The 24,988-nt window shown below is 45.4% G+C and overlaps 1 protein-coding gene across 1 annotated transcript in view; it reads right to left on the reverse strand.

The window, feature by feature from the left end:
- F13A1 (coagulation factor XIII A chain) overlaps positions 1–17,778 on the reverse strand; it is a 58,056-nt gene extending 40,278 nt beyond the window's left edge. Inside the window, exons 1-3 of the mRNA XM_050892017.1 lie at positions 17,727–17,778; positions 16,639–16,787; positions 10,632–10,820 (exon numbers count right to left, since the gene is read on the reverse strand). Coding sequence (XP_050747974.1) covers positions 10,632–10,820; positions 16,639–16,786 — 337 coding nt within the window. The 5' untranslated portion in view covers position 16,787; positions 17,727–17,778. The remainder of the gene's footprint in view (positions 1–10,631; positions 10,821–16,638; positions 16,788–17,726) is intronic.
- Between the last annotated feature and the right edge of the window lie 7,210 nt (positions 17,779–24,988).

Raw genomic sequence — 24,988 nt, forward strand, 5'->3', positions numbered from 1 at the left:
AGCCACAATTTCTCTGCAAGCAATGGGTCCCAAAGTATGACACACCTCCGAAGTACGACACACCTCCAAAGTACCGCATGTGATAGTCTACCTCATAGTAAGACAAATCACACCCCAGAGAAGCCTATTTTACTCTGCCAACTATAAAAAGCATCTAGGCAGATAGGCTACATGTAAACATGTACACTGCCAGGATTCAAAGTTGTGTGAGGATACACCCTTTGAGCCTGAGGTAGAGCCAAACTATATCTGGAAGCCAACCAGCAGCGTAGACAGAAAAAGACACTTGTGAGAAGGCTGAGTTCCTTATCTCATTCTCAAATCTATTCTTCGTTTCATATTTTAGGCTGAAAGTCAGACTCTCTTATTCAAAAATAGGGTAATGAAAAGCAACGATAGCAGACAGAGAGACAGACTTCTATATTTTTCATTCCTACTATTTAAGAACTTCAAAATTAAACTCACAAGGGCGTTGATTTTTCTGCTTGCTTATTTTTATATAGCTGATGTAGAGATAATCCCAGATCTGAACACTGCTACATTCTGGGAAAGGACAACTCCAGTTTTGAATCTGAATGCTAGCTGCCACGACATTCGTGTTTCTAAGAAATCTGGGGCTAGTGTGCTTCATCCAAGAGATTATTCGGTGCACATGAATTTCCATGTTGCAGATGTTCAGTGCACATAAATAGCCCACTTTGCCCGGTTGGCCAGGGATGCTGTAACCCATGAAACCCATTCAGATCAGTGAGGGACGCAAGAGAAGGGAAAGACCTACAGAAGAAAAAAGGACTAGAATAAGAGAGCAAAATCAATAGAAAACACCAGAAGATAAAGCACCGGACACTTCAAATATAAGCCATCAAAGGAAAGCCAGTCTACAGAGAAGAGCCTATAGAGGTAACAGAGATGAGAGTCTTGCGCCTGCTAACAATTGCGATCTGAGAGCTGAACACATTCTTGTTCTTTGTAGTGCAACTGGGTATGACCCAGCTTGCCTCTACAGTTGATATTTTGCTTCTAGTTTTGACATAATTTTTTTTTTTTAAAAAGCAGTCCACGCAAACAAAGCAGCAGAGCAAACCAAGTAATTGAACTGACATCCTTGAAAACCGTTAACAAGTGCTACTTTTAAAAATACCTCCCTTACCTCCTTCAGAAAGGTGGGAGGGGGGAGAGATTACTATTTTAACATGGTTAGGAACTGACATTGTTATCTTCACTGGAAGTTGCACGTCAGTGCAGGAGCCTATTGGGGACAGGAGGAGCTGTGCTGTGGGGGGACTTGGCACCACCAGGTCCGTGTGCACCATGTGCACATGGGGAGGCTGCAGAATCACTCCCCAGCAAATCTGCCTATAGGAACCAGATAGGATCTCAAAGAGGCCATGAGGCCTTTGCAAGACATCCTTACGGAAACCCCGTCACTGGCACCTCATAGCAGGTTCAGCAAAGTACCAAGCCTCTGGTATTCTCACTTTTCTGAAGCCCTAACACACAAAACTCCATTTGCCTTTCCAAACAAAGGTCCCTTTTACATACAAAGCCACAATACACCCTAATATACCTGTCGCTTGATAAGGGAGCACCTGTAGCTGCTGCTGAGGAGTATGCAAGGTCCTTTCAGCCCAGAGCCCGTGCATGCCCCACACAGCTGCTCCCACACAGTAAGAGAGAAAGGTCACTGCACTATCTTGCTCACCCATGAGGAGACGGCACTCTGGGGTGTTGCCTGCATCCCTGCAGACATAGCAGAGATGCCAGGGAAGGGATATCCTAGAAGTCAGGATAATTTGCAGATGTTATGAACAGTAAATATAAGAGAACATCGTTTGCTTCTGACAGCCAAGCAGGGTTCGGTGCTCACTAATGGTTGCGTAAATCCTGAACCCACGAGGAAGCCTGGGAAGATGGGCAGAGCCCTCAAGAGCAGTGAGCAATCTCCAATGTTTTCTTTGAAGAGAGGACAGGTTACCTAATCTTCTGAAACAAAAACTGAAATGCAAATGGAAGAGCAAGGGAATTGCTACTTCTGGCAGGAGCTTGTGGAGCTGAATTGTAATCACACATCTAGACACCTGACAGCACCAGCCACACTAGTCTCATATACACACATCTGTTGTCTTGATACTAGAGCACTATAAAGCTGAGTAACATTGGCATTACATGCTAAGGTTGCTGGCAAAATAATCCTTACGTAGGTTCAGTACTATGTTTATCAACATCGTCGGGAAGTCCTCTCAGGATGGCTTGGCCATTTGACTTTTATCTACATCTTGAGCACACATTTCTGGCTGCAGTGGAAAAGTAGGGCCAACTTTGGCTCATAGTTGGGATATCTGTAATGTCAGCCCTTTCTCAGAAGGGATAACATGCAGTGGTGATTTCATTCTCTGGGTTAGAGTCTCTAAGGAAGAAGATTCAATGATGTTATCCAAAGGCTCATTACCAAAAGCCTGCGAACGCCTGGCAGAGCACTCTCTGCAGGGTCTCTGGTGCTAACCCAACCCACAGAGAAGCAGGAGGGTGTTTGGGTGCATGTCAGGACCAGGAGCCATGTAGAGAAGATAAACTCTTTTTATGCTGACAGGAGGGTGCTTCTGCCAGCAGCATCAGCTGGCTCAGGATCTCTCCTGCTCTGATTTGCTCCAGGAGCTGGCAGCCTGAACCACACTCTGCAGCCAGTTCTTTGTGGTTGCCTCACTCCCTGATGCTCACGTGTGCTTTGGGTGTAGGAGGCCCTGGCCCTCACACGAGGACATTTCACAGCCAATTGCTCTGTGAAAGACAAAGTCGTTGCGTGACATCACGCTGTTGGGATGTCCCTGTCTGCTCTAACAGCACACAGAAATGGGAAAATCCAGCCTGAGAACTCAGAAAGCCCAGAGGTTGTTGCACTGTTACCACCAGGCACAGGGTGAATTTTTTATAGGCTCCTTTTGCAGCTTATAAGATATCAGGCACTGAATGGGGGCTGCTGACTGTCCTGCCTTCGAGGCAGGAGAGGACAGGACAGAATTCACAGTGACACTCTTTCATGGGCCTCCAACTCTCTGCATTTCAATGCTAGGTACTGAGCTATGATACTGCCAGAAGACGTTATTTTTACAGAAACCTCCCTAGTACAGAAAGATTAATGGCACAAACATATCTATTTCTCCTGCTGCACAGTGCACAGGCCTGCAACCCTTTGATACTTCTTTCTTATCCTTTCTTATCTCACCTTGGTTTCTGTAGCTATCCAAGCTGGGCTCCTAAAGCTCCTGCTTACTTCAGTTGCAGCTCAGCTCAGCTTTACACCTCCTGGGGTTTCCAGGCACCCAGGAAAAGAGGAGCAAAATAGCTGCTGTTGCTATAAAAGGAGCTCAGGTCTCCCTCAGTGCTGCATCACAAGGCTTTGAAAGTAAATAAACATGAGTGAAGGTCTACATGGCAAAATGCACCATGACTGAAGCCTGTGGATGTCCCCCGCCACACACACACTTTACAGGGGCAAAAAGCAGAGTGCAGTGTTTGTTAAAGCTTGCCAAAGTCTATTTACACAGCAGCAGCAGCAGAATGAGCCATCTAAAACTCAGAACTGTGGCCACACACACATGCATTCAGAGTGAGTTATTTTTAACATATGCCTTAGCTCCTTAGCATGTCAGCTCCAGGCCCGTCAGGCACGGAGGCAAGCTGTGTTTAATTCTGGGTAGAACTGCCACACCAGAGAGGGATTTACAGCAACAGAGGGAGAGCAAGAGATAGGTACAGCAAGTTCAGCCGGCAAAACACAAGCGCTCCTCCTCCAGTTATCCAATTCTGCTGCTGTTTCTTACAAGTGACTAACAGGGACCGGAGCTTGCTCAGATGATATTCCTTCTCCTCCTCCTCCCCTGCCCAGTCCCTGGAAGCCCCTATCTCCATCTAGTTTACTTTTTCCCTTGATCCCCATACACATTGCTGTATGCGCGTGCATTAAACAGCTCCTAAATGCCACTGCTGAATTAGCGCCATGCTGTTAGCACAGCCAGTGGAGGGACTGACACGTGCTCTTGGATAGGCCCTACACAAGCGAGTACATGTTTTACTTTTGGCAGGGAGGGCTTCAGAGGACATTTCCTCCCTGATGGAAGTAGGATACCTCAGAAAGGAGGGAGGTGAACAAAGCTATTTCTCAATAGTCTTTTTAGGAACCCTCCCTAGAAGATTGTTTTTTAAAGGAGTCGAGGAATCTGTCTCCCTTTGAGACATACGTTACACACAGGAAGGTTAACAATTTTGTTGTTAGGTTCATTTGTTTTACCTAGATACACTCTTTCATACAAAGGGTAAAGAATCTATTTCAATGCCAGCCCTGGAAGTATAATAATTGTGACAGGTTGATAAATAAATTTGAGCTGGAAGCCACAAGTACAGTAGCTGTGTAGCAGAGGTAAGCCTTATTGTAGCAAGCAGCCTGGGGATGGGTGTTAGCATACTGGGACCATGCCTTATTAATCACTATGAATAACTACAACAAATGTCAGAAAAGGAAAAAGGAAGAAAAAGAGAAAGAAGGAGAAGAGAAGAAGGAGAAGAGAAGGAGGAGAAGGAATGAAGAGGGAAGAGAAGAGAAGAGAAGAGAAGAGAAGAGAAGAGAAGAGAAGAGAAGAGAAGAGAAGAGAAGAGAAGAGAAGAGAAGAGAAGAGAAAAAAAAACAGAAAAAGTAAAACAAATAGAAAGGGGAGAGACGCTCCAATAAAATCCCAAACAATCAAAACAAGCAAGAAGGAGAAACAAATTTTTCTAAAAAACAGTAGTGTCTTTAAGCCACTGCTTTAATATCACATCTAGGTTCCTCCTACCCTCAAATTCCATTGCCTTCGGAAGTGCTGCACACAAACTTGGAAATGTAGGAAACCCAAGTATCTTGAAATAATTTTTACTCATGGCTCCAGTTAGGAATCCTTAACATCTGACCACTCTGTCCCAGGAGTGAATGTTTCTAGTACTTTACAGTTGTAAAATACACATTAGAGTCACGCACCTTAGCTATTAAAACCATTAAAAAATATAGCTAGATTTTATGTGCCACTTGATGCTGCTGCAGCAGTGCAAAAGGAGAGCATAATAAAGATTCCTTTGCATGACATACTGCATTCATGGAGCACCTCGAGGGACTCCTGCCTCTCTGTTCCTCTGGGGCCTGGCTGGGAATTCCGGAGGGGAGGAAAAAAATACCCCAGTGCCTTTGTTCAGAAAGTGGAGAGGTTTGTTGTTTGCTAAGAGCTGGCAAACACGTTTCTTCTCTGTCTGGAGTCAATCTCTAGGAAATGTGTTCCACTGTTAATAAATTATTCTTTCTCCCCCAAAATGGGACTCCATGGTTAGACCATCAGGTGTTTCTGTATCTTTGTTCAATTTTTGTAGTTCTTTGTTAAACAGGGATATAGTGATTTAATAAACTCTCAGCGTTGGGTTACGTACCAACACCAAGAGAGTTTGCCCGCAGCACCAGAGTTAGTTGCTCCTGTATAATGCCAGAAGGCTCCGAAAAAAAATCAAGATCCAACTTTTTCCAATTAGCAGCTTTTTCCCAGAGGCAGAACTCAGCTCGACATCCCATCCGAGGTGCTGGGGGACACCTCATGTCACAGCCACTCCCAGAGCTGCTGAGGAGGACAGGTGACAGCAGGGGTAGCAATACTTCCCACTAAGACAGATTTACTGCCTGACAAAAGGAACAGAACCTCAACCCTCCTGGAATAACCCGTGTCCCAACACTGCTGTGAAATTAGGGAAAGGCTGTGGACACTGTAGGACAGTATGAAGAGCTCCATTGATTCTGGTGTGGGTGTCCTGAATCGGACCCCTGGTTATTTAGTTGTACTCAAATGCCTCTCTGACTATAAGTGGGAATTTGGTGTCACCTAAATAAGCCATATGGGATCAGCTCTAACATCTTTATGTTCTCAGTTGCTTTCATGTGTTTATAATTACTCCTCTGGAGCGGGCCTGGGAGACTGTAGAAAAAGGAGCAGTAAGTCTGCTCTCATCTCAGGCCAAAATCCAATGATTTATAGAAGCCTGAGGAGTGCATATGGGTGGGTGCATGGGTGTCCACGCATGCACACGTGTGGAAAAGTGATAGTAGCCTGGAGGACTGGGATTTATGATCATTCCAGAAGTATGCCAATGAATAAAACGTTCATAATAATATTTAGAGCTAGACCAATATATATGGATTTATGAAGCCATTTAAGGAAAATACAAATAGACAACAATTTATGAGGATGTGGGGAAATACATCATTAGAGTAAGGATGCACCATATAAACTCATCAACCACTCAAGGATTTACAGCCATGTACAGGAAACTACTACTAAAAGCAAGACTGAATGTCATATAAGCCCATCTAATCACACATCTGCTTTTCAGAGAAATCACTGCCAGTGCAGCAGTGACTGTGGAAACTTTGCAGCACTCATGCCAAACTGGCTGCCCCAGGTGTGTGAGCCATGCTCGGCCATGCTGAGCCCCACACTGTGGCAAGCCAAGAGCAGCACAAAGTATCCCCATCACCATGAAGGCGGTAGTCAGGAGAGATCAAGATGGGTGAAGGAGTCATTGGCTTCTCTGGGCTCCCTGGGGCTCCAAGCAAACTGAAATTGTTCCCTCTGTGGGGAACTGGATGTAAGCACAGCATCTACACTTCTCTTGTGGCTTTTTCATCTCAACCCCAGACCAATAAAGTGAGTATTTCCCAAGGGGTAATGCTCACCTTTCCTTTCATTAAAGCCAGGAAGTGGGCTGCGAGGAAGGAAATATGTGGTGATGGAGCAGCTCCCAAACCACAGGTACTGAGGCAGGGCTGCAGTCCAGCATGAAAACTGGAATAACATCCCATTACTCTTTATAAGTGGATATTTTTCCATGTGGATTTTTTGGCACATTCATTGTTTTCCATACTCTGGCAGACAAGTATGGTCCTAATTTAATGAAGCATTATGTGCAAAACTGAATTATAATAATTTGCATGTTAGCACGTCAGCCAGTTTCACCGATGATGACTCTACGGAAAACAGTCTGTTAAAGCAAAAAGGACTTTAGTCATAAGGAACCATCGCAGAAGAATATCTGTAAAAATGACTTTCAAGACATTGGGGTGAATTATTTATATATTTACATATATATATTTGTTTATACAATTTAGCCCATGAATTCCAAACTCTGTGTGAATGATCTTCAAATGGACTGTGGATTAAAAAAGATTGTTACTAAGGACTGTTCCATGAGTGTTTCAGACCCAGTTTCACATGACGCAAGAAGCATTTGTCCCAGGTAGCCTTGATTCATTATCAATTAGAAGGATTAAGCAGTCTCTACTTGCTTTACTTGCTTCATTAATCATCTTTTTAATGATGCAAAAGAAGCAAAAATAGGAGCAAAAAAAGAGAAGTAAAACTAAATTTTAGGGAATAAAGGAAATAGAATCGATCCTGCACACACACAGGATCAAGTCATTACCATTGTCACATTTTTCAGGAGCAAAATTAGTCTTTAATGGAGAAAAATTCTGTGATGATAGATTAACGTCAATGCTGGGAAATTTCCAGTGCTGGGAACTAATAATTTCTGAATAGCTTTATATGGTGCCGTTGTATAAACAGCCCTCACTGTTTTTGCAGGCACAGCCCTGCAAAAAGAGACACTGAGTTTTTCCAGCTCCAGCTGAATTCCCTGGGAGCCAAGGCCAGCCGTTCCTACCAAAAGTATCTTTGTACCTTATGAGAATAGCACCTTGAAGCACTCAAAAGATTCTACAGCTCATGGACAGCCTGGTCCACATTGCTTGGGGTAACATCCCCACCCTTGGAGATACTCAAAACCCATCCCTAGAGCAAGGTCCTGAGCAGCCAGAGTAAGCTGGACTGGCTTTGAGCAATGGACTGGCTTGGACATGATACCTCCAGAGGTCCCTCCAACCTAGGTTATTCTACAGTTCTGCTGCACCATTTGAAATCTACTGCTCAGGCACACAGAGAGCTCCTTGGAAAGGTCATTTTACAACTACCTGCCAATATTTCTGTGTGTCCATCACTTTAATCTCTCAAACTCAGCACTTTCCTAGGAGGTATACCCCTTGTTTCAGTGCAAAAAGCTTCTCTGAGCTCAAGCTGCCTCTGCTGTACGGCTCTTCTCTGAGCCAGTCCCTAGGTGTAGCTTCTGCCTGACAGTACCAAAGGGTAGGATTCACCTCCCCTGTCTTTGGTGATCTTAAAGTCAGAGCTTGGTCTATGGGAGAGAGTCAACAGAGAAAGAAAAAAAATCCAGAAGAGAGTTCATCCCATTTTAAGACAGCAGGGCTAAACTGCCACCTGGAGGTGCCTGCCTCCCTCTTCTGCTCACAGAGGCAGCCTAGGCACTGGGCTGGGCTTTTCAGCTTTTGGACTGGGCTCTGGTTTTCAGGCTGCTGGCATTATGAGAGGTGAACGCCCGCTCTTCAGGCAGACGAGCAGAAAAAACCTGGATGAAAATGGCCACGTCTCCCCATGACAAAAGGTTGGAGAGCACAGCACTGAAACCTTGAGCACTCTGTGCCCTTTCCTAAGTACAAGGAATCTCCTCTTTCTCCTCTTCAGGGCATTAAACATTGGACTTGCCACGAAAAGGAGAAGTAGCAAGAGTCAGGCAGATCATGTCGGAATAATTTCTTTCTCCTTTGTGGACTGTTTTTGTTTTGCTTTCTGTTGCTAGCCTCTGAGAATAAATGTACTGTGTTTTCACCACATGTGCGTAAAGAGAAACATTTGTGGAGCACTGAGTATTAACCAGTTCCTAAAAGAGGACTTTGAACATCTCTTCTTCCAGCTGAATCTCTGTGAGCTAAATTCCTTGTAGCAAGAGGGCAGTGGTGCTCACAGAAGCAGACACTTAAAAAGGAGGGGAGGGCATTAGCATTGTATACTATCCTATATATGCAGCACTTTCCTTCAGCTGACTGCCGGACACCACACATGGGACATCAGCATTACCATTCTCATTTCACAGAAAGGACAGTAACAGTGAAGATCAGGGGGGGAAAGTCAACCACAGACTCAGGGCTGACTCCAAAGCAATCATTCAGAGCTGAGTTTGTTGCAAAGTCTCCCCTGGCTCGGGCTGCATTTAACTCCATTCCTACCATAGCTGAGGATGAGGGGGTTTTTATCCATGCTTAGAGATTTAAGGTACAAACCATGGACAGATGTGTTAGGAAAGAGCAACAGGAAAATAAGGGAGTACGTTCTCTTAAGTGAACTGTGCAACGTCAAAAGAAGTGTTAAACTTCTTCCAATACGGAATATCTCATTAAAACAAATGCAGACTGCAGACGATGCAATAAAAAACAAATGTTCCATTTTCCACTTCTTCTTGCTACAGCTGTTTGTTTTAAACACATAAAGATTAAGGGAACAGTCTTGAATTTAATTAAATCCCAAAAGAACTAATGATATTTATGCATATTAAATTTTTAAAGGCACTTGTGGCTGTTCAGCCAATCATTCACTGGACTGTCATAACATGCCTCCCAACCCTAATTTAAATTAGAAAGAAGAGACCCATGAAAAAAAATGTGCAGACAGTAACCTTTTCACTGCACATATGTTTAAGAGATAAACGCCCATCTAGCTTTAAAAGGCAACAAATCTAATAAATGGCCACATCATCATAATTCAACGGTGGAAAAAAATCAATGTTACAAATTTCGGAACTGCATCTCTCAGGAAAGTAAATTAAAACATCAATTCAAACCTACTTTAAAGAGTTTATAAGGGGAACATTGACGTCTTAACACAGAAACTCCCAGATCACTCTAGATGAAGCTGGGTGTTTCCCAGAGCTGTGATGTAGGGAGCAGCGTTCGGTGGGGCCATCTTTGGAGCACAGCGGGAAGCCCCACTCTGTCGCTTGCTTTTCCCCTTCTTTAGCGAGGTCATGCCTTTCTCTAGTCCTGTACCTTCCATAAGCCAACAGGTACATTAGGACCTGAGTCTCTGATGAAGATCTCTCAGTGAGAGGAAAAATGCTTTCTTGCTCTTTTTGCAGTAAATCAAGAAAGCCTCTGATGTGGCCCTGAGTAAGCCTCTGGTCCAAAGCTACAATCTCTGAACGCTCTCCCTTGTTACCAAGTTGGCTGTAAATGCAGGCTGCGAAGTTGCAAGGCCTCCTATTCTTCCACCCTGGGTAATTTTCCTCCCTTGCGCACTCCACATGTTGTTATCCCAGTTCTTACATAGTCATCTCTCCCACCTCAAAAAACAGGCTCCTCATCCCTGCATCTCCTAAACACTAATGAAAGATGTTTCCGATTCCACCTACCTTTCAGCATTGCCATACAGCATTAACCAGAGATAACTTTGAAAGCTCAGGAAAGTACAGCTTCTTGCTAAACAAAAAGCCCCAAATACTGCTCCTTATCTCACAAGCAATTCTGCTGACTTTCTCGGCTAAGGATTCAGACCCTGTTTAGAAAAGCACTTCCTTGCCTATGGTTAAGCCTGGTTTTATGGTTTATCAATTGTAACAGGAAAAGACCCAGCCATTAAGTACTGCTGTGTTCCTGTTTATGAGAGACTCTTCAACCTTACTTTGCTGATACAACGCAGCCTTTGCCAGGCACTTACCTATCAAATACTCCAGCCAGAATTGGTCCGTCTCTGGCTTGTAGGGTCGGTTGAAGTCAATCTGGATTTGGAAAGGCTGTCCCCGACGCACTATTAGCTTGGGGCTGTAGTACTTGTCAGTGTGGTGCTGCTGCTTGTTGATCTCATGGGGCTCCTTGAACATATGAATGTCCACAACACGCAGGTAATCTGCAGAGACACGTAAATGAACAGAGAGGGAAGAAGTCAGTATGTTGGAATGTCAATATTGATATCAACATCTTTAGATGCCCTGTCCTCCCCTTCCCCAGCGTTGCCTCATCGAGGAACACCGAGCGACGGAGCATGCTGGATCTATTTGGGGCTTATATCCTCCTGGCTGAGCAGGGACTTATGGACTGACACTTCTCTGTCCACCTGCCATTTTCACAGAGGCTGCAAGGCTTCTAGTGAATGGCGAAAGCAATTGCAGAAAGAGCAGGTTGCTACAGGTGGAAAGCTGAAAGTCCCCAAGGAGAGCTGGGCTCCATCTTTCCTTTGGCATCAGCTTTCTGCAAGTCTGGGTCTTGCTGTCACGAGTTTAGCAGTGCAATCAGTGGGCCTTTGACAGCTGTGGGTTCATGTCTCCCTTCTTGTAGCCCTTCATTTGTAAAATGCAAATTCACAGGGGTTTTGTGACACTTACATACGTTAATGTTTGCAAAACGCTACTACTATCGAGTGCTGAAGAGCCTGAGAGGCAGTTAATGATCTTGCACTCAGCTGAGAGCTTGGATTGTCTGTATTAAATAAGGTTTTGGTGTACTGTATGTGTCTAGACTCAGCTTCTCATTACACCTCCACTGCTATTAGTGTCTTCTTATGAAAACTAAATATAACATTACAGTACATAATTACAGCATAGAGTTATAGGCAAACAGCAGTAGGTATCTATAACATCTATGGGCAAAGCTTTGCTCCCTTCAAATTAGGGCTGTCTAAAGGGTTATAGCCTACCACTGCTAGAAGTTAGTCTGCTCAGCTAATGACCAGTGTGGGGTGGCATTGGGATAGCCAAAGGCACTTGCAGTCACCACGAGCTGCATGACTGCACCACACCAGGAATCTTCACAATGGGAGTCTTCTCACACAATGAGCAACCACAGGAAAATGAACTGGACATCATTCTTTTGGCTACATGCTTGGGCAGATAATCACGAAACCTCTGCTAGGAGGACCGTTACTGCTCACCACCAGGAGAGAGACAGAAGAGTAAAGCTTGATTTGCAGCTCTCAGTTTGTCTTTCCAGCTGCTGACAGTTAGAAACTAGCTAATTTCTGCATTTTATACTGACGATGACAGAGCCAAACTCATGCCTGGCAAAAAGAGGTGCACATTTACAGCAGCTGGTGGAGCTGTGTGTGCTCATGATGGTGGCTAATTTGGCCTGCTACTGAGTACACTGTGAGCAGGAATGATGCGCTCAGTGAATTAGTTGGATATTCAAGGGCTGAACGCGGCCCATTTCACAGAAGCTCAGACAACAGCTTTGCACACTGCTTTTCCTTGAAGGCAGGGAGACGCTGCATAGTGGCCAGCTCTGGACAACCAGCAGAGCAGCTCCCTCTCGGGGGTGGGGGGTGGGGGGTGTAGCTTCCAGGCTACAGCAGCCTGTGCATTAGCCCTGCCCTTCTGCAGGGATGTGTTCGAGACATCAGTAGAGCCCCGCAGGCAGCAACTCCCCTGTACGCCAGCATGGTCCTGCTCCTGCCCCAGCCAAGCCACCCAGCCGGGTGACAGCTAACAGGAGATGGGGAAAAAAGGGCAGCAAGAGCTGGTCCCGCTCGTGCATTGCCACCATCAGCTGCCTAGCCCTGCCCTTCAGGAAACAGAAGGAAAGGAAACTGCCTGAGGACACAGCAAGATAAGGATCCTTTCATGGAAAAGCCGTGGACAACTGAACACAAAACCATCCGCCTCCTGCTAACCCTAATCTGCGGAAAGGCTGGAATACCATCTTCAATCCTGAGGCAGGCTTAAAGTCCCATGGCAATGTTATTGTTATTCTCCACTCAATTTGCCAGGCTTCTGGAGTAACTTCCGTAGATCCCCACTGGCTTTAGTGCTCGCTGAAGTTACAGAGATGGTTTTTTGTGTGAAACATTAAATGCATTTTGCTCAGAAATCATTCTCATTGCCCCTCTGTGAAGCCGGGCATGTCTTTGCCTCCCTCCCCGCAAAACTTACCAATGCTCACTCACAATAATGCTGACAAAACTCACAATTAAATTATGTGAGGCAGGAATTTCCCGGAGGGGGGTAAAGCAGGGGCAGGGGAGAGTGTCTCCTCTTATCTCTCCCAACCCCTCCCAGGCTGAAAGCACTGCATGTAAAAGCCGCGTATCTTGGGGCTCTGTGAGGGGTGAAGCTATTCGGAAGTTTGGCTCAGCTTCTCCCTGCTTCCAAGGAGGCATAAAAATGGAGTTGAGGGTTTGTTGTGTTTTCATCTCGTGTTCTGAAATAAAAGACAACAATGACCCTGCCCTTCCTTTGCACCTTCAAGGAACTGCAAAGCTAAGCCACCCTGGGTCGTCAGTTCAGCATTTGCTTCATTTTATCTCAGGGCTTTACATGGCTCCTGTCAAAACACAGCCATACACATCTGCAGAAAACACATTTCACTTTCACTCTCAGTGTTAAAATGTACGTTGAGCTTGCCAGATGAAGACAACTTGTGACCCAGCCTGTGTTAATTACAGTAACGGTAATTATGGAGGACAAAACATGAGCAGGGTAATGGGATGTGCTAACACTATTACCAGGGTGCAATCAAAAGGAAGGCTCCAGGCGATGCGCAGGTCACTGCTCATCTGTTTGTGAGGGACAGGTGGCCATCGAGGCCTCCTTTGAAGTGAGGTCCATTTGCCAGTTTGCCCATAGCCTGGTCTGCTGCTTAGTGCAAACAGGTTTGCTGCACGAGAGGCAAGTCTGATGCTTTCTTGAAGCTTTTGCAATGTTAAGCTTGCATGGAAATAAGTGAGCACAAGCTTGAGCTGTTTTTCGAATAACAAGAATAGCCTTCAAACATCAGGTTTTCTTGGAGAACCAGAAAGAAAGGGCTCTGGATTACAGACGGAATAGTGTGAGTTTCCAAAGGAGGTGCCCATCACTGTGCTAACAGGGGAAGCACGATTCCTTGGCGAGTCGCAGAACTTTGCAAAGGAGGGTGCGTGAGGAGCTTGCAGACCGTGGGGCCGCAGGGCTGTGTCCTCCCACCAAGCAGCTGTAGGCGCCAGGCCCACTCGTAACACATTGCGGTGAGATGAGCTGGCTAGGCAGAGCCAGGGGGAGGACACGGCACAGGCGTGTTCACGGAGACACAGGCTTCTTGCTGAAGAAGCACTCGGGGGCTGCGCGTCCTCCTCACTGAGCATCTCCTCCCGCAAGCAAGCAAGCGGGGCTCCCGCAGCAGGCAGCCCACTGACTGGGCCGGGGAGGCAGCCGTCCCTGGCAGCCTCCGCCGCTTGCTCCGGCTGTGATTCAGCGGAGTAGAAGTGGGTGTCAGCAGAGAGCTAGTCAAGCACAGGGTTTTACCTCATCCTAGAGTAGTAGCTAAAATAGGTCAAATGAATCACACCCTAAAAATGCCTGTTTTTCTCTGTTGGCTGTCAAGGCAAACGAGGGTGACTAGCTCAGCTGTAGACACCTACACTGCACAGATCAAGGGCAGGATTCAGTTAAATTTAGGCATCTAAATGATGTGAGCCTGGTATGTAACCTCTTATTACGGCCAGTTGGTGGCTGGTTGCTGCAGCCAGTGGAGCTGAGAGAAGGGTACAGAGCACCCTGGAATTGACACTCACTGCCTCTCCGGACAGCCTGTGCCCTCACCTCCACTCACTGGATGGCTCTGTGTTGACTATGATCTGGCACTGGTGAAGACACTGACGTTTAGATGCTTATAGCAGGTGTCCGATCCTACCCCAAAGGCTAGAAAACACCTCAGTTGCAACAGCAGGCATAAAAGCATTTGCATGCTTTTTTCAGTGTGTTATGGCAATGAAATGTGGGAACCACTACAAAAAATTTGGACAACCCAGAAATGTAGAGGTGTGCAGGAGAAGGGGAAGGAGGTGGCACAAGCAGTCCTCTGCAAGGATATGCTCGTGGCGCTAGAGCCCTGTCGTGCTCTGCCGCTCCTGCTCTGCCTGCAGACCCTCACTTTATCCCCCAAGCACAACACTGCAAGTGCTCTGGGCAGGCTCAGCTCCTGAATACAAGCCCCAGCCTGAGCTCCATTGGGCTACAAACCTTTAACATGGTCTGACAGGTGACTTAAGCATCCTACCCCAAAACAGTGTGTCCAGGGACCACACTTACATCAGCTGGTATCACAGGTTTAGATCACAGCTGATGTGCACTGAAACAGGAATGCTGCTGCAGTCCCTTCCCTTCAGGTTACCCCTTGCATTCCGTTGCTACAAGCATTGCCGAGCTGAACTGCACAGCAGAGCTGATCCAGCTGTACAAAAAGAGTTTTGCTGTTATGCACAAATTTATTTTTCAGCCATACCAGTCCCATAGCTGGGTTTATCCTATGGCCACACAAACTCTTGCTTTGGACAAGGGTTGTTTTTCTCACTAGCAGCATCACCTTAAGCACATGTTGCGTTCCTGCCTAAACTCACTTGACCTGACATTCCTAAGTTACCATTGCATTTCTGAAAAGCAAGAGGCTCCTGCCCACCAGCACTGTACTTCATTCAGAGCCTGATGTGAAGCACATCAAAAAGCAATAGGAATCTTTCTCCTGATACTGGTGGGCTTTGGCTACAGGCTGCATTCCTTCTAACGTATCCCACACTCTTACACATCTCCAGCTTCTGTGAGCATATTGGGTTTGAAACGATGTCTAGTCAGGACCTGTATTGCATTACATTTGACAATTTAAACACATATACTTGCCACAGATCTACAGGGCTGTTTAAAAAGGTTCATGCAAAGTTTCTACAGTCTTAACACGCCAGTTGGTTTGCTCAGGCATTTTTTAAAAGAAATGCTTTTTAAAGAAATATGTGTGTATTAAAGTGGGGGGACGCGTGGTTAAGGCAGATGATTAGGATTACAGAAATAATGCTTTGCAATAAAAATTTGAACTTGTCGCATAAAATCTCTTTGTCTGTTTCCCAATGTGCAAAATGCAATAATTAATGCTTGTCCACATTTATTAAGCACTCTTTCAACCCTGGATGAATAGTCCCATACGAGCATTAAGTATTATTACATCTGGCTACCCTGAGTTGCCACGTTCAACAAGTTCTGCTGTTCATTTCAAATAGGCCAAAAAATTAATGTCATTTGGTTGGTGACTCATTCAGGAGCCAATCCTGATTTCTTTTAAACCAAATCCTACCTATTTTTTTTCAGGTTCACTCCAAAGAGTTGGCACTGAGAATGTGGTTTTATTTGCCCATCCCCTACCATGATATTGTTTTGTCTCCCCAGCCAAACAATTGAAACACTTTTCACAGGAGAATAAATATATGGGGATTCCTTTTAGTTTCACATTCATTTTTATGAGTGAGCTGAACATCTAGCAAAAGTTTTCCCCGCCAGCCGGCATTTTGCAGTAGTTTCACAGTCAGTTTAAGGCCGTACAAACCAGAAGGGCCATTAAGAGGGGAGACTCCTCTTACCCCTTCACCCCAGTGCTGCCACAGCCATGCCTGAAGCCAGCAGGTCCTAAAATGACTCTGTGATTGTGATCAAACTGGGAAAACCCATTCTTGCCTTTTTTTAACCAGTCCCACAGTTCAAGCTGAAAACTGGTCACTCAGCTTCTCCACTCCTCACTTTCCCTACCCATAACCTGCAGTAACATTTCCATGCACACGGGTTTTTTAGCAAGTTTTTTCATGAGCAGCAATAAAAGCTATCTGAGATCAAAACATGTAAGGAAAAAAGTGGTTTGGTTTTAATTTACAGACCTGGGCAGAGGTGAGTATGGAAGATGTAAAAATAGACTCATGGCTTAATTGTACACTGTACCTTTTGGATTAAATCCTCTAGGTATCGTTCCAAAAACCTCCATCTCAGGGACCTCATTTTCTTCATCATTGGAGTTGTTTGATGGGAGGGCTCTTCTCCCATTCAGAGGAGGTTTCTTCTTCTCATTGGTGCTCGTTCTTTCAGCCATCCTGTATTAAAAATGTTGTAATACCATGAAAGAAAGAAAGAGTGCAAGGAAAAAGCAAACATGAGCCAGGATGGCACATGTAAGATGGGAGAAACCAAAAACAGTGTGGGGTGCCAGTGCGCTACATATTTTTAGACTCACATAAATAAAAACTGAGAGGCAGAAAACATCAGCCTAATGATGGAGTACAGCTCTCTAAGGATTGGAAGGCATTTTGTGTTTGTCAAAACATATGAATAAGAGAAGAAGGGGGGCGGGAGAAGGAGAGGGAAGCCTAACACAGAAGTATTTGCCTAGGAGAAGCAGGGCATTAAAAACATTAGGGAGTTTCAGGTAAAAGAACTGGAAAATCATTCACTCTCCCACCCTCCAAAACAACATTATTGAATCCAAAATAGCAAATTATATTTCCAGAAAGTGCATCACACACTACCTCCCCTTAATAAAAATGACATTCTAAGTTATACTGCAATCATCCCAAATACTACAGCCTACAACAGTCTGTGGGTGATTACTGGAGAATTGTATTTTTGTCCCTGTGCACATAAACACCCACTATCTAAAGGGCTAACTCCTGCACCCAGACAATCCACTTTTGAGAAAGGGAAAGAGAGGGGGAAAAAAAAAAGAGAGGGGGAAAAGGGAGAAAAAAAGAAAAGAAAAAAGCACTTATCCAATTATTTCTCTCCCACTAACGACCTTAAGGGAAATCTCAGATGTAGGCTGATCAGAGACTTCTCTTTGAGCTCGTCAAAACTGCTTTCACATCTATTTCAGTGTAAGCATGTAGCAATGAAAAAGCCATGCCATCCTTCTAAGAAAATATTCATGGCTGAGAACACAACTTCTTCCCAAAGCTCCTGAAAACAGCAATTCAAAATGTAGCAATTATTTAATAGCAGTAAGCTCTTAAAGGAAGTTTTTTAGTTAGCAAGGGTACCTTCTTTTCAGATAGTCTTTTTTTTTTTCTTCTCCCCTGCAGAATTTCTGAAGTGCAATAGAAGCCTGGAAAAAGTTGGGGACTTTTAAGTAACCTCTGTATATCCTCCTCCCTCCTGTTGCAATAGGACAGTGCTGAAAGGGTTGCCAAGCCCTCCCCACACCACCTCCGAGGATATGCCACCGCTGCTGGCACGTCTTTGCTTACTCCCTCCCTCTCCCTGCCTGTCTTGCCCCAACCCTGCTCACCAGGAGCATTTCAGAGCACTTGGGCTAAGGAAACAGCTTGGGCACTGAAGTTTCAGTTCTTAGTGAGACAGAGTAGAACTGCTCATGGCACAAGGGCATATGAAGTGGGAGACTGGAGGGGATTTTCTGAGGGGGACAGCCCAAGAAGCCATGCCCACCATATTGCCAGTCTTTAATGGTGTCTCTACCTTAGGGTGCCTGCAATGCAACTTCAGGTGCTGGTTTTCACAGTCCTCCCAGGAAGACACAGCGACGGTTCCCCTGCCTGGTGCCTAACACCAGTTCTTTCAGAGGACTGTGGGGCACATGGACATGGAGAGCTTGTTGGTGGCCCAGTGGAGAGGACCTTTTTCTTGAGACCCTGTGCAGTTCAGGAGAGTGAAGGTATTTTGCACTAAACAGCTATGTTTGGGGCAAATGACCTTCAGCTCTTGCCCGTGATAAAATGTGCATCACCTAGCAACCAGGGTCTGGGGCAGTACCTGGTGGAAGCATTTTAGCTCCACGTCAACTTTGTTCAGTTCCACCAAGCTCTAAGATAACTGGGGACTATGTGACACCTCCTCTGTCAGACGTAACTCCACAAACCAGTGGAGTTACATGGAGAAAAAGCAGTGTGCAGGGAAGAATTCAGGCCCACTGTCCTGCCAGCCTCTGCTGTTTGGCAGCAGAGGTACAAGTCACCTACTAAGAGGTGCATGGGCAGTGGCGAGCCCCTCTTACACACATGGGACCTGCCATGGGCACTTACTTGGCTCAGTGGGAGGGTAGATGAAGGAGCGAGGAGACACAGTGAAGAGGACTCCACTCTGTTTCAGCCAGCTATGACTTCCAGACCCATAGCATCAGTGAAACCTCAAACCTCTGCTGGCTTAACACCATTGAAATCAAGCCAGGAGGCAGAAGAGGAGAGAATCAGGTCACATTCCTGTAACGGGAAGCAGCAAGTAAATCATCTGGAAGACAGGACCCCCCCATCCTAGCTCCCTGGGGATTTCTCAGCCACCATGAGGTAGCTCCACATAAGCCAGGACACCTGCACAGCGTGGGGCAGAGATGCCAGCTGGGGACCTGGGAGCAGCATGGCTGCACCAGCACAGCTTTGTAGCCAGGCTAAGGAGCCTGCTAAGGCTGATTGCCGAGGCACGGCACCAGGCTGCAGCAGTTTTGGAGGCAGCCTCGCTATCCGCACACAAGCATTGCACTACACTATGTCATGGCCAAAGGGCTCGAGCTCTCTCCTGCCTCCCCCAGCAGGCTCTTAGGCACGTAGCATGGAAAGCCACCTAGCCGGGGGACTCCCCTTCCCCTGCCCTGCTCCCCTAGCCGGGGGACTCCCTTTCCCCTGCCCTGCTCCCCGAAGAGTGCAAGCACCCTGCAGGGACAGATCTGGTCCTGTCACTGGCATCCTGAGCTGCAATTTCCATTGACTCACTTTTACATAGATAGGCCCTGCGGTAACCATCTGGAGGGCAGGCGGCACCCCTGGCACCAGGGAACACAACGAGCTTTCTGGGGGAGGAGGCTGGTTGCCAATTTTCTTTTTTTTTTTTTTTTTTCCCCTTCCACCCTGATTTCTACGTGGCATGGTGTTCTTTGTGCCTCTCTCTCCACTTCCAGCCAGCACTTCAGTTCCCAAAATTGCAGCTGCTGCGACGACGTTACAAAAACTGATATAAATATTGCCTCTGTGCCATGCCTGCTGGAGGCCTGCAACACAAATAAGAAACGCCGTCTCCCGAGGAAGTCATGTGCTTCCCCAAGTGGCTGCGGTGCTGTCAGAGCCGGGAGGAAAACTTTCCGTCAGAGCAAGGAAGGGAGCGAGCGGATGCAGCCGAACAGATCCCACTACAGCCATTGCGCTTAAACAGCCAGCGGTTGCAGATGTCTCCCCGTGTCCATGCACATCTCTCCGGGGCTTTCGGCAGAAGCCGACGATCACACGGAAAGTGGGGAGGCCAAAATTTTTGGCGGTAGCGGCAGGAGAGGGGCTTTGCATCCAGGGAGAGTAATGTTCCGCAGGCTGTAATTTATTTATTTTGTGGGGAGTGATGTAAATTTGTGCTTATGACAGCTCCAGATGGCAGGTATTTTCTCATTACCTTGACTTCTTAGCATTTGCTCTCCCTTGCCTATTAGACTGCGCTGGCCTTAATTTAACTTCCATGGTTCGAAACTACTGACGTCAGGGCTGAGGCAGGAGGGGGCATGGAGAACACAAAGCCCTGGTTTTCCTGTAGGGCCTTATATTTAATGAATGATGCACCGGGATGACCGGTGAAAGAGCACTCTCTCTTCCTGAAGCCGCTTCCGCACTGCACCCTGTGGGGAACCGCAAGCCCATGCCCATTTCTGAAAGGCAGCCTTCAGATGCTCGTGACCTTTGCCAAAGACCTTTGCAGTCACGGGCACCCTTCCCACTGCAATGGACTTCGGATGATGGACAGCCCTTCCTCCCGATCCCTGCAGAAAAGCCCTTAAATGGCTGCAAAGCTTGCACCGTAAAGGGTTATCCAAAATGCAGTTTCCTGTTGTCGCCAGAGCCAGTGTCGCTCTGTTCCAAGTCCTCCCATGCCAGACAAGAGTTTGTGGGAAAAAAAAGATCCCGCAAAACACAAGAGTCAGTAAAGCTTTGCAGCCAGAGGAGAGGGTGTGCCAAGATCTGTCACAAGCAAACTGATCAACCAGGTGCTCACATAAATGGGTTGCTGTGCTGTGTGCCAACGGCTGGATGGGAGAGATATTTTGCCTACCACTACTGTAGCTACACCAAGCACTCCTCGGCAGCAGCTGAGCATTGTAAACCTCTGCAACAGGGTGACTTCCTTTCTTCCTTTTTTTAAATATTACCCTTGTGCCATTTGCAGTCTAGGTGGGTGTTCAGATGCACTGAGACATTATACTACAGCATGTGCACAAGCGTACCTGCAAGGACATCATCCTCACTCCCCATAAACCAGACTCTTTCAACTCTAATCTTCTATACATAATAATACAACATTACCTCTCTCTTGTCTTCTCAGAGCTTCACTCAGGAACTTGCACCCTTTCTTAGATGATCAAGTCTGTCTTCCCCCTTCCTCTGCATCAGTACTTGTCTCCCAGAAACTGATGTTCCTCTTCCTACGATGCCCTGCCTCACCAAGGCTGCAGATTCTAGCAGAAAATATGAATAAAAAAATGTTATTTTTAAACAGAAGCAAATTTCAGAAATGTTCATTTGGTGGTTTTGTTTGCATATTTTGCTTTGGTTTTTTAAAAAAACAAAACCAGTTAATATATCTGTCTGTGTGTAACAGCTCTGGCTACCACACACAGAGGAGTATATTTTGAGTTAATGCTGAAAATTCAGAAGGCCCAGCTCTGAAACATGGCATGTGTACACATGTCTGTATGTGTGAAAGAGGGGCAGAGGCAGAGAGAGATAAAATGGCAGCTCTTCAGATGGTGGAACATTTGGAGAAGGGGATATAGGGCCAGTTTTCAAAAGACATTGTTGCAAATGTTTCTGTTGCAGGAAGAAAAAAAAACGTATATATGTATATATATATATACTCGTACACACATTCTGCTAGGAAAACGTGGCTTAGGAAATTTAACTCTTCCCTGAAAAATTGTTGTTCCAAACTGCAAGTCTAAATTCAAACTGTAGATCTCTGTAAGCATCTACATCTGAGCTGGCCATCTTAGGCTCCCTTTATCCTCCGCACAGATCTAGTCTAGGCAATGATTCATCTCCTCCTACAGCAGACATGTAAATAGGTCAGATGAATCATGGCCTAAAAGTGCCTGTTCCCTGTATTGACTGCAAAGGGAGCTTGGGGTGATGGGTCCTACCATATGTGTCTACACCGCCGATGTCTACAGTGAGGTGAGATGAATCCCAGCCCAGGCACAGAAAAAGAAAGGGATTTTATTTTGGTTTTGAGGCCTGGCTTTCAAGTGCTAAATTATCCTTTACTTTTATGGAAGATACTGCTGCAAATCATTATCAGTGATACACAGTATACAGTTCAATCCACTTTTTTCTCTCAGAATATATGGCTGCCACTGCCAATTGTGTAAAACATATTTCTTACAATAAGTGTCAGATTACAGTAAAGTACATACAAGCTCATGAGTTCAGGCTTGGGAAAACACATGCATCTTTTTGTACTCATCTGTGAAGGCGTTTTGCTTCCTCAGACAGAAATATAACTGTACATGTAACTGCAGCAAAATAAGAAAACAATTGTATTGTCTGTTATGAACATACAATCCAGGTTCCCACTCCTATTCTTACTGACATCTGAATCCACAGCATTCAGTTGGTTGGGTAATAGGGGCTGCCCTAGTTTCTTACAGAAAGAGTAAGAGAGAAGCCAAGCTAGGGCAAAAGGGTCTTTCATAAGAGACGACATTCACAGGCTCCAGCTAAGTTTACTGGTTTATGTTTTGCTGGAGTTGAGGCCTTAAAGGATGAAAGAACGTTTCTCAAAAATGGGATTGGACAACTCTGCTGTGGCCAGCTGACCCAGAAACTGATAGAGACAAAAAGGCTGTGCAGCTTAGATTTTTATTTCAACCCCAAAAGAAAAGGACAGGACATCAAAGCAAAGCCATAACTACCCAGAGACTTAAGCAGGAAAAGCCATTTTAGATAAAACATTTTGTATCTAAATGGGAAGGGAACCTTAAAGTTTCGGCAAAGGCCCAGCTTGAATTTAAGTAGCTGCAGCTCAGTCCTGCACCCAGACTGGCTGCTGCAGAGCTGCAGCCCTCAGCTCCAGAGAGGCTCGCTTGTCACATACAGCATCAGATGCAAATGAGGGTCATCCATTTGTGCTGTGCCCAAACTACCATCGCTCCTGGGCAGTGTGGAGTCATGGATACATCCAGGCCAGAACTGATAGGCCAAGGAAGACCCAAACCACCTACAAGCACAAGCACAGAGCCTGTGCCCTGCATCCCTGAAGCACTCGTGTCAAAGAGCTGGTACAAGACACTTGAGATGTCCCTACATAAAGTCATTTGGGCTGAGCAGGGTTTAGTAGGTCCAGCTCTACATCATGCACAGATGAATATCCTTGTTTTAGTGCTAGGTTGAACAACAGTGTTCATGGAGCATTGCACTTCAGCCAAGAAGCTAGATCAGACCAGAGCTCTTCCTGCATCCAGGGGGCAGGTAATACACAACCCAGGCAATCCCAGCCTGCTTAGTTGACAGTTGGTTCTAATTAATTTAGTAACATATATGGATATGCAATGTTTCAATCTTAATGTCACAAAGCATTTCAACATTACTAATACACAATGTTTCAAGTACACTCAATTGCAAGATTTCTGGAATTAAAGATTTCCTAAATTTTATTTCAGAGTAAAACTTCCTGTTCCAGTTCAGAACAAAAATACATTTTAAAATGCCCAAACGTCTTGTAGAACAGCTTTTCCTCTTAATACAAACACAGATGCAGTGTGTAGGCCCATACACAACAAAACACTTAAGCACATCTTAACTTCAGTCATGTAATTCCATCTTTAGGCATATGCCTAAATCTTGTAATGGGCTCAGCTCAACCAAATCAAGGCTGTACAATATCTGTTTGTACAGAAACACTTAAACTGCCTGTTGATGTTGCATTTCTGCAAAATGATGTTGCAGTTTAACAGGTCTCTAGTGCAACTGCTTCTTGACTCGTTTCAAAGATGGTTGCTAAAGTGGGTTGTTGATCCATCTTTCAGTCCCAAGACTGACCTTATCTTTGTGCAAACGAGCTGAATAATTGCTTATTTAAGGAAGTGTGCAATGTTTTGAGAAGTAGGTTCAAATGTGGATTGTAAAACATCACAACTGGTTGGTTTGTTAATGGTGGATGTTCTGGAGGGAGAAAGGAAATTGAAAGGATGAATCATTATCCAGATGAAGTTCAAAAGCAATTTAAAAGTCATTTCATAATCACAGATGTGTGCCAAATATACCCGTCCAGCACAAGCTGTAGGCTTTGATTTTTGTGAAGTCTGCAAGTTCTTTCCTTTGCTATTCCCACTATAACCTTTCGCAGTGTGGTTCGAAAAAGGGGAACATAAGAACAAAGTAATGCCTTCTAAACGCTCCATATACATGTCTCTTTCTATAGTGCTGTGCTGCATCCATAAAATTACTGTCAATGTGCACAGTGGAATACAAATACTTTTCCCTTTGTGCTCGTAGTGAGCTCATGGATGGAGTAAAGATAAAAGTCAGATCAGCTGAGAGACACTGCATCAGGAGGGCAACTCCAGCACGCACCCACAGCAAGGTCCCTGGCTGCTCAGCTAATGTTAAAACCCTATGTTACGAAGAATAGGCATACACAGTATTTCTCTCGTGTGTCCAGAAGCTGTGTAAATCCTGTCAAAGCCGTACAAAGTCCAAGGTAATAACCACGGTCAACAGCTGCCCTCTCCATTTCAGTCTTATCCATCCTCTCCCGCAATTCCGCCTCTGGTTGTGTGCCCCTAACAGATCAACCTCTACAAAGTTTTAGGCTGCAAGCCTGCAAGAAGGCATGCTAGGACAAAGCTCTGCAGGCAGATATCTTCTCCTTGACTCCTTGATCTCTCTCTGGCCCATCTCTCTCTCAGCTGTAATCTTCACAAACTTTTGCAGCTATCATAGGAATGGTATGATCTTTCACTCTTTTCCTTTCAAGCCATTTTCTTCAACAACCTTATACTGCTTTTGATTTCCTTTCAAAACATCAATTGTTGGTTGCTGGGGGAACATTTACTACTTCACTAATAGATTGGAAACTCATCTGGAAAATAGCAGTGCAAACAAAATGGGAATTGATCTATCTTTTATATTAAACGATCATTTTCTCAGAAAGGCCCTTAGAATTCTTAATCTTCAGACTTGTAAAAAATTATAGTTTGTTCAACTCATACAAAAAGAAGGGGCTCACTGGCTTTGGCTCAGATGTCTTGACCCAAGTACCTTGTCTGCCTGGGATTCCTCCTGAAACTCTGTAGTCCCTGTAACTTACTTGGATAATT

The sequence above is a fragment of the Gymnogyps californianus genome, chromosome 2 (genome assembly GCF_018139145.2).
Source record: "Gymnogyps californianus isolate 813 chromosome 2, ASM1813914v2, whole genome shotgun sequence".
NCBI classification, from domain to species: domain Eukaryota; kingdom Metazoa; phylum Chordata; class Aves; order Accipitriformes; family Cathartidae; genus Gymnogyps; species Gymnogyps californianus.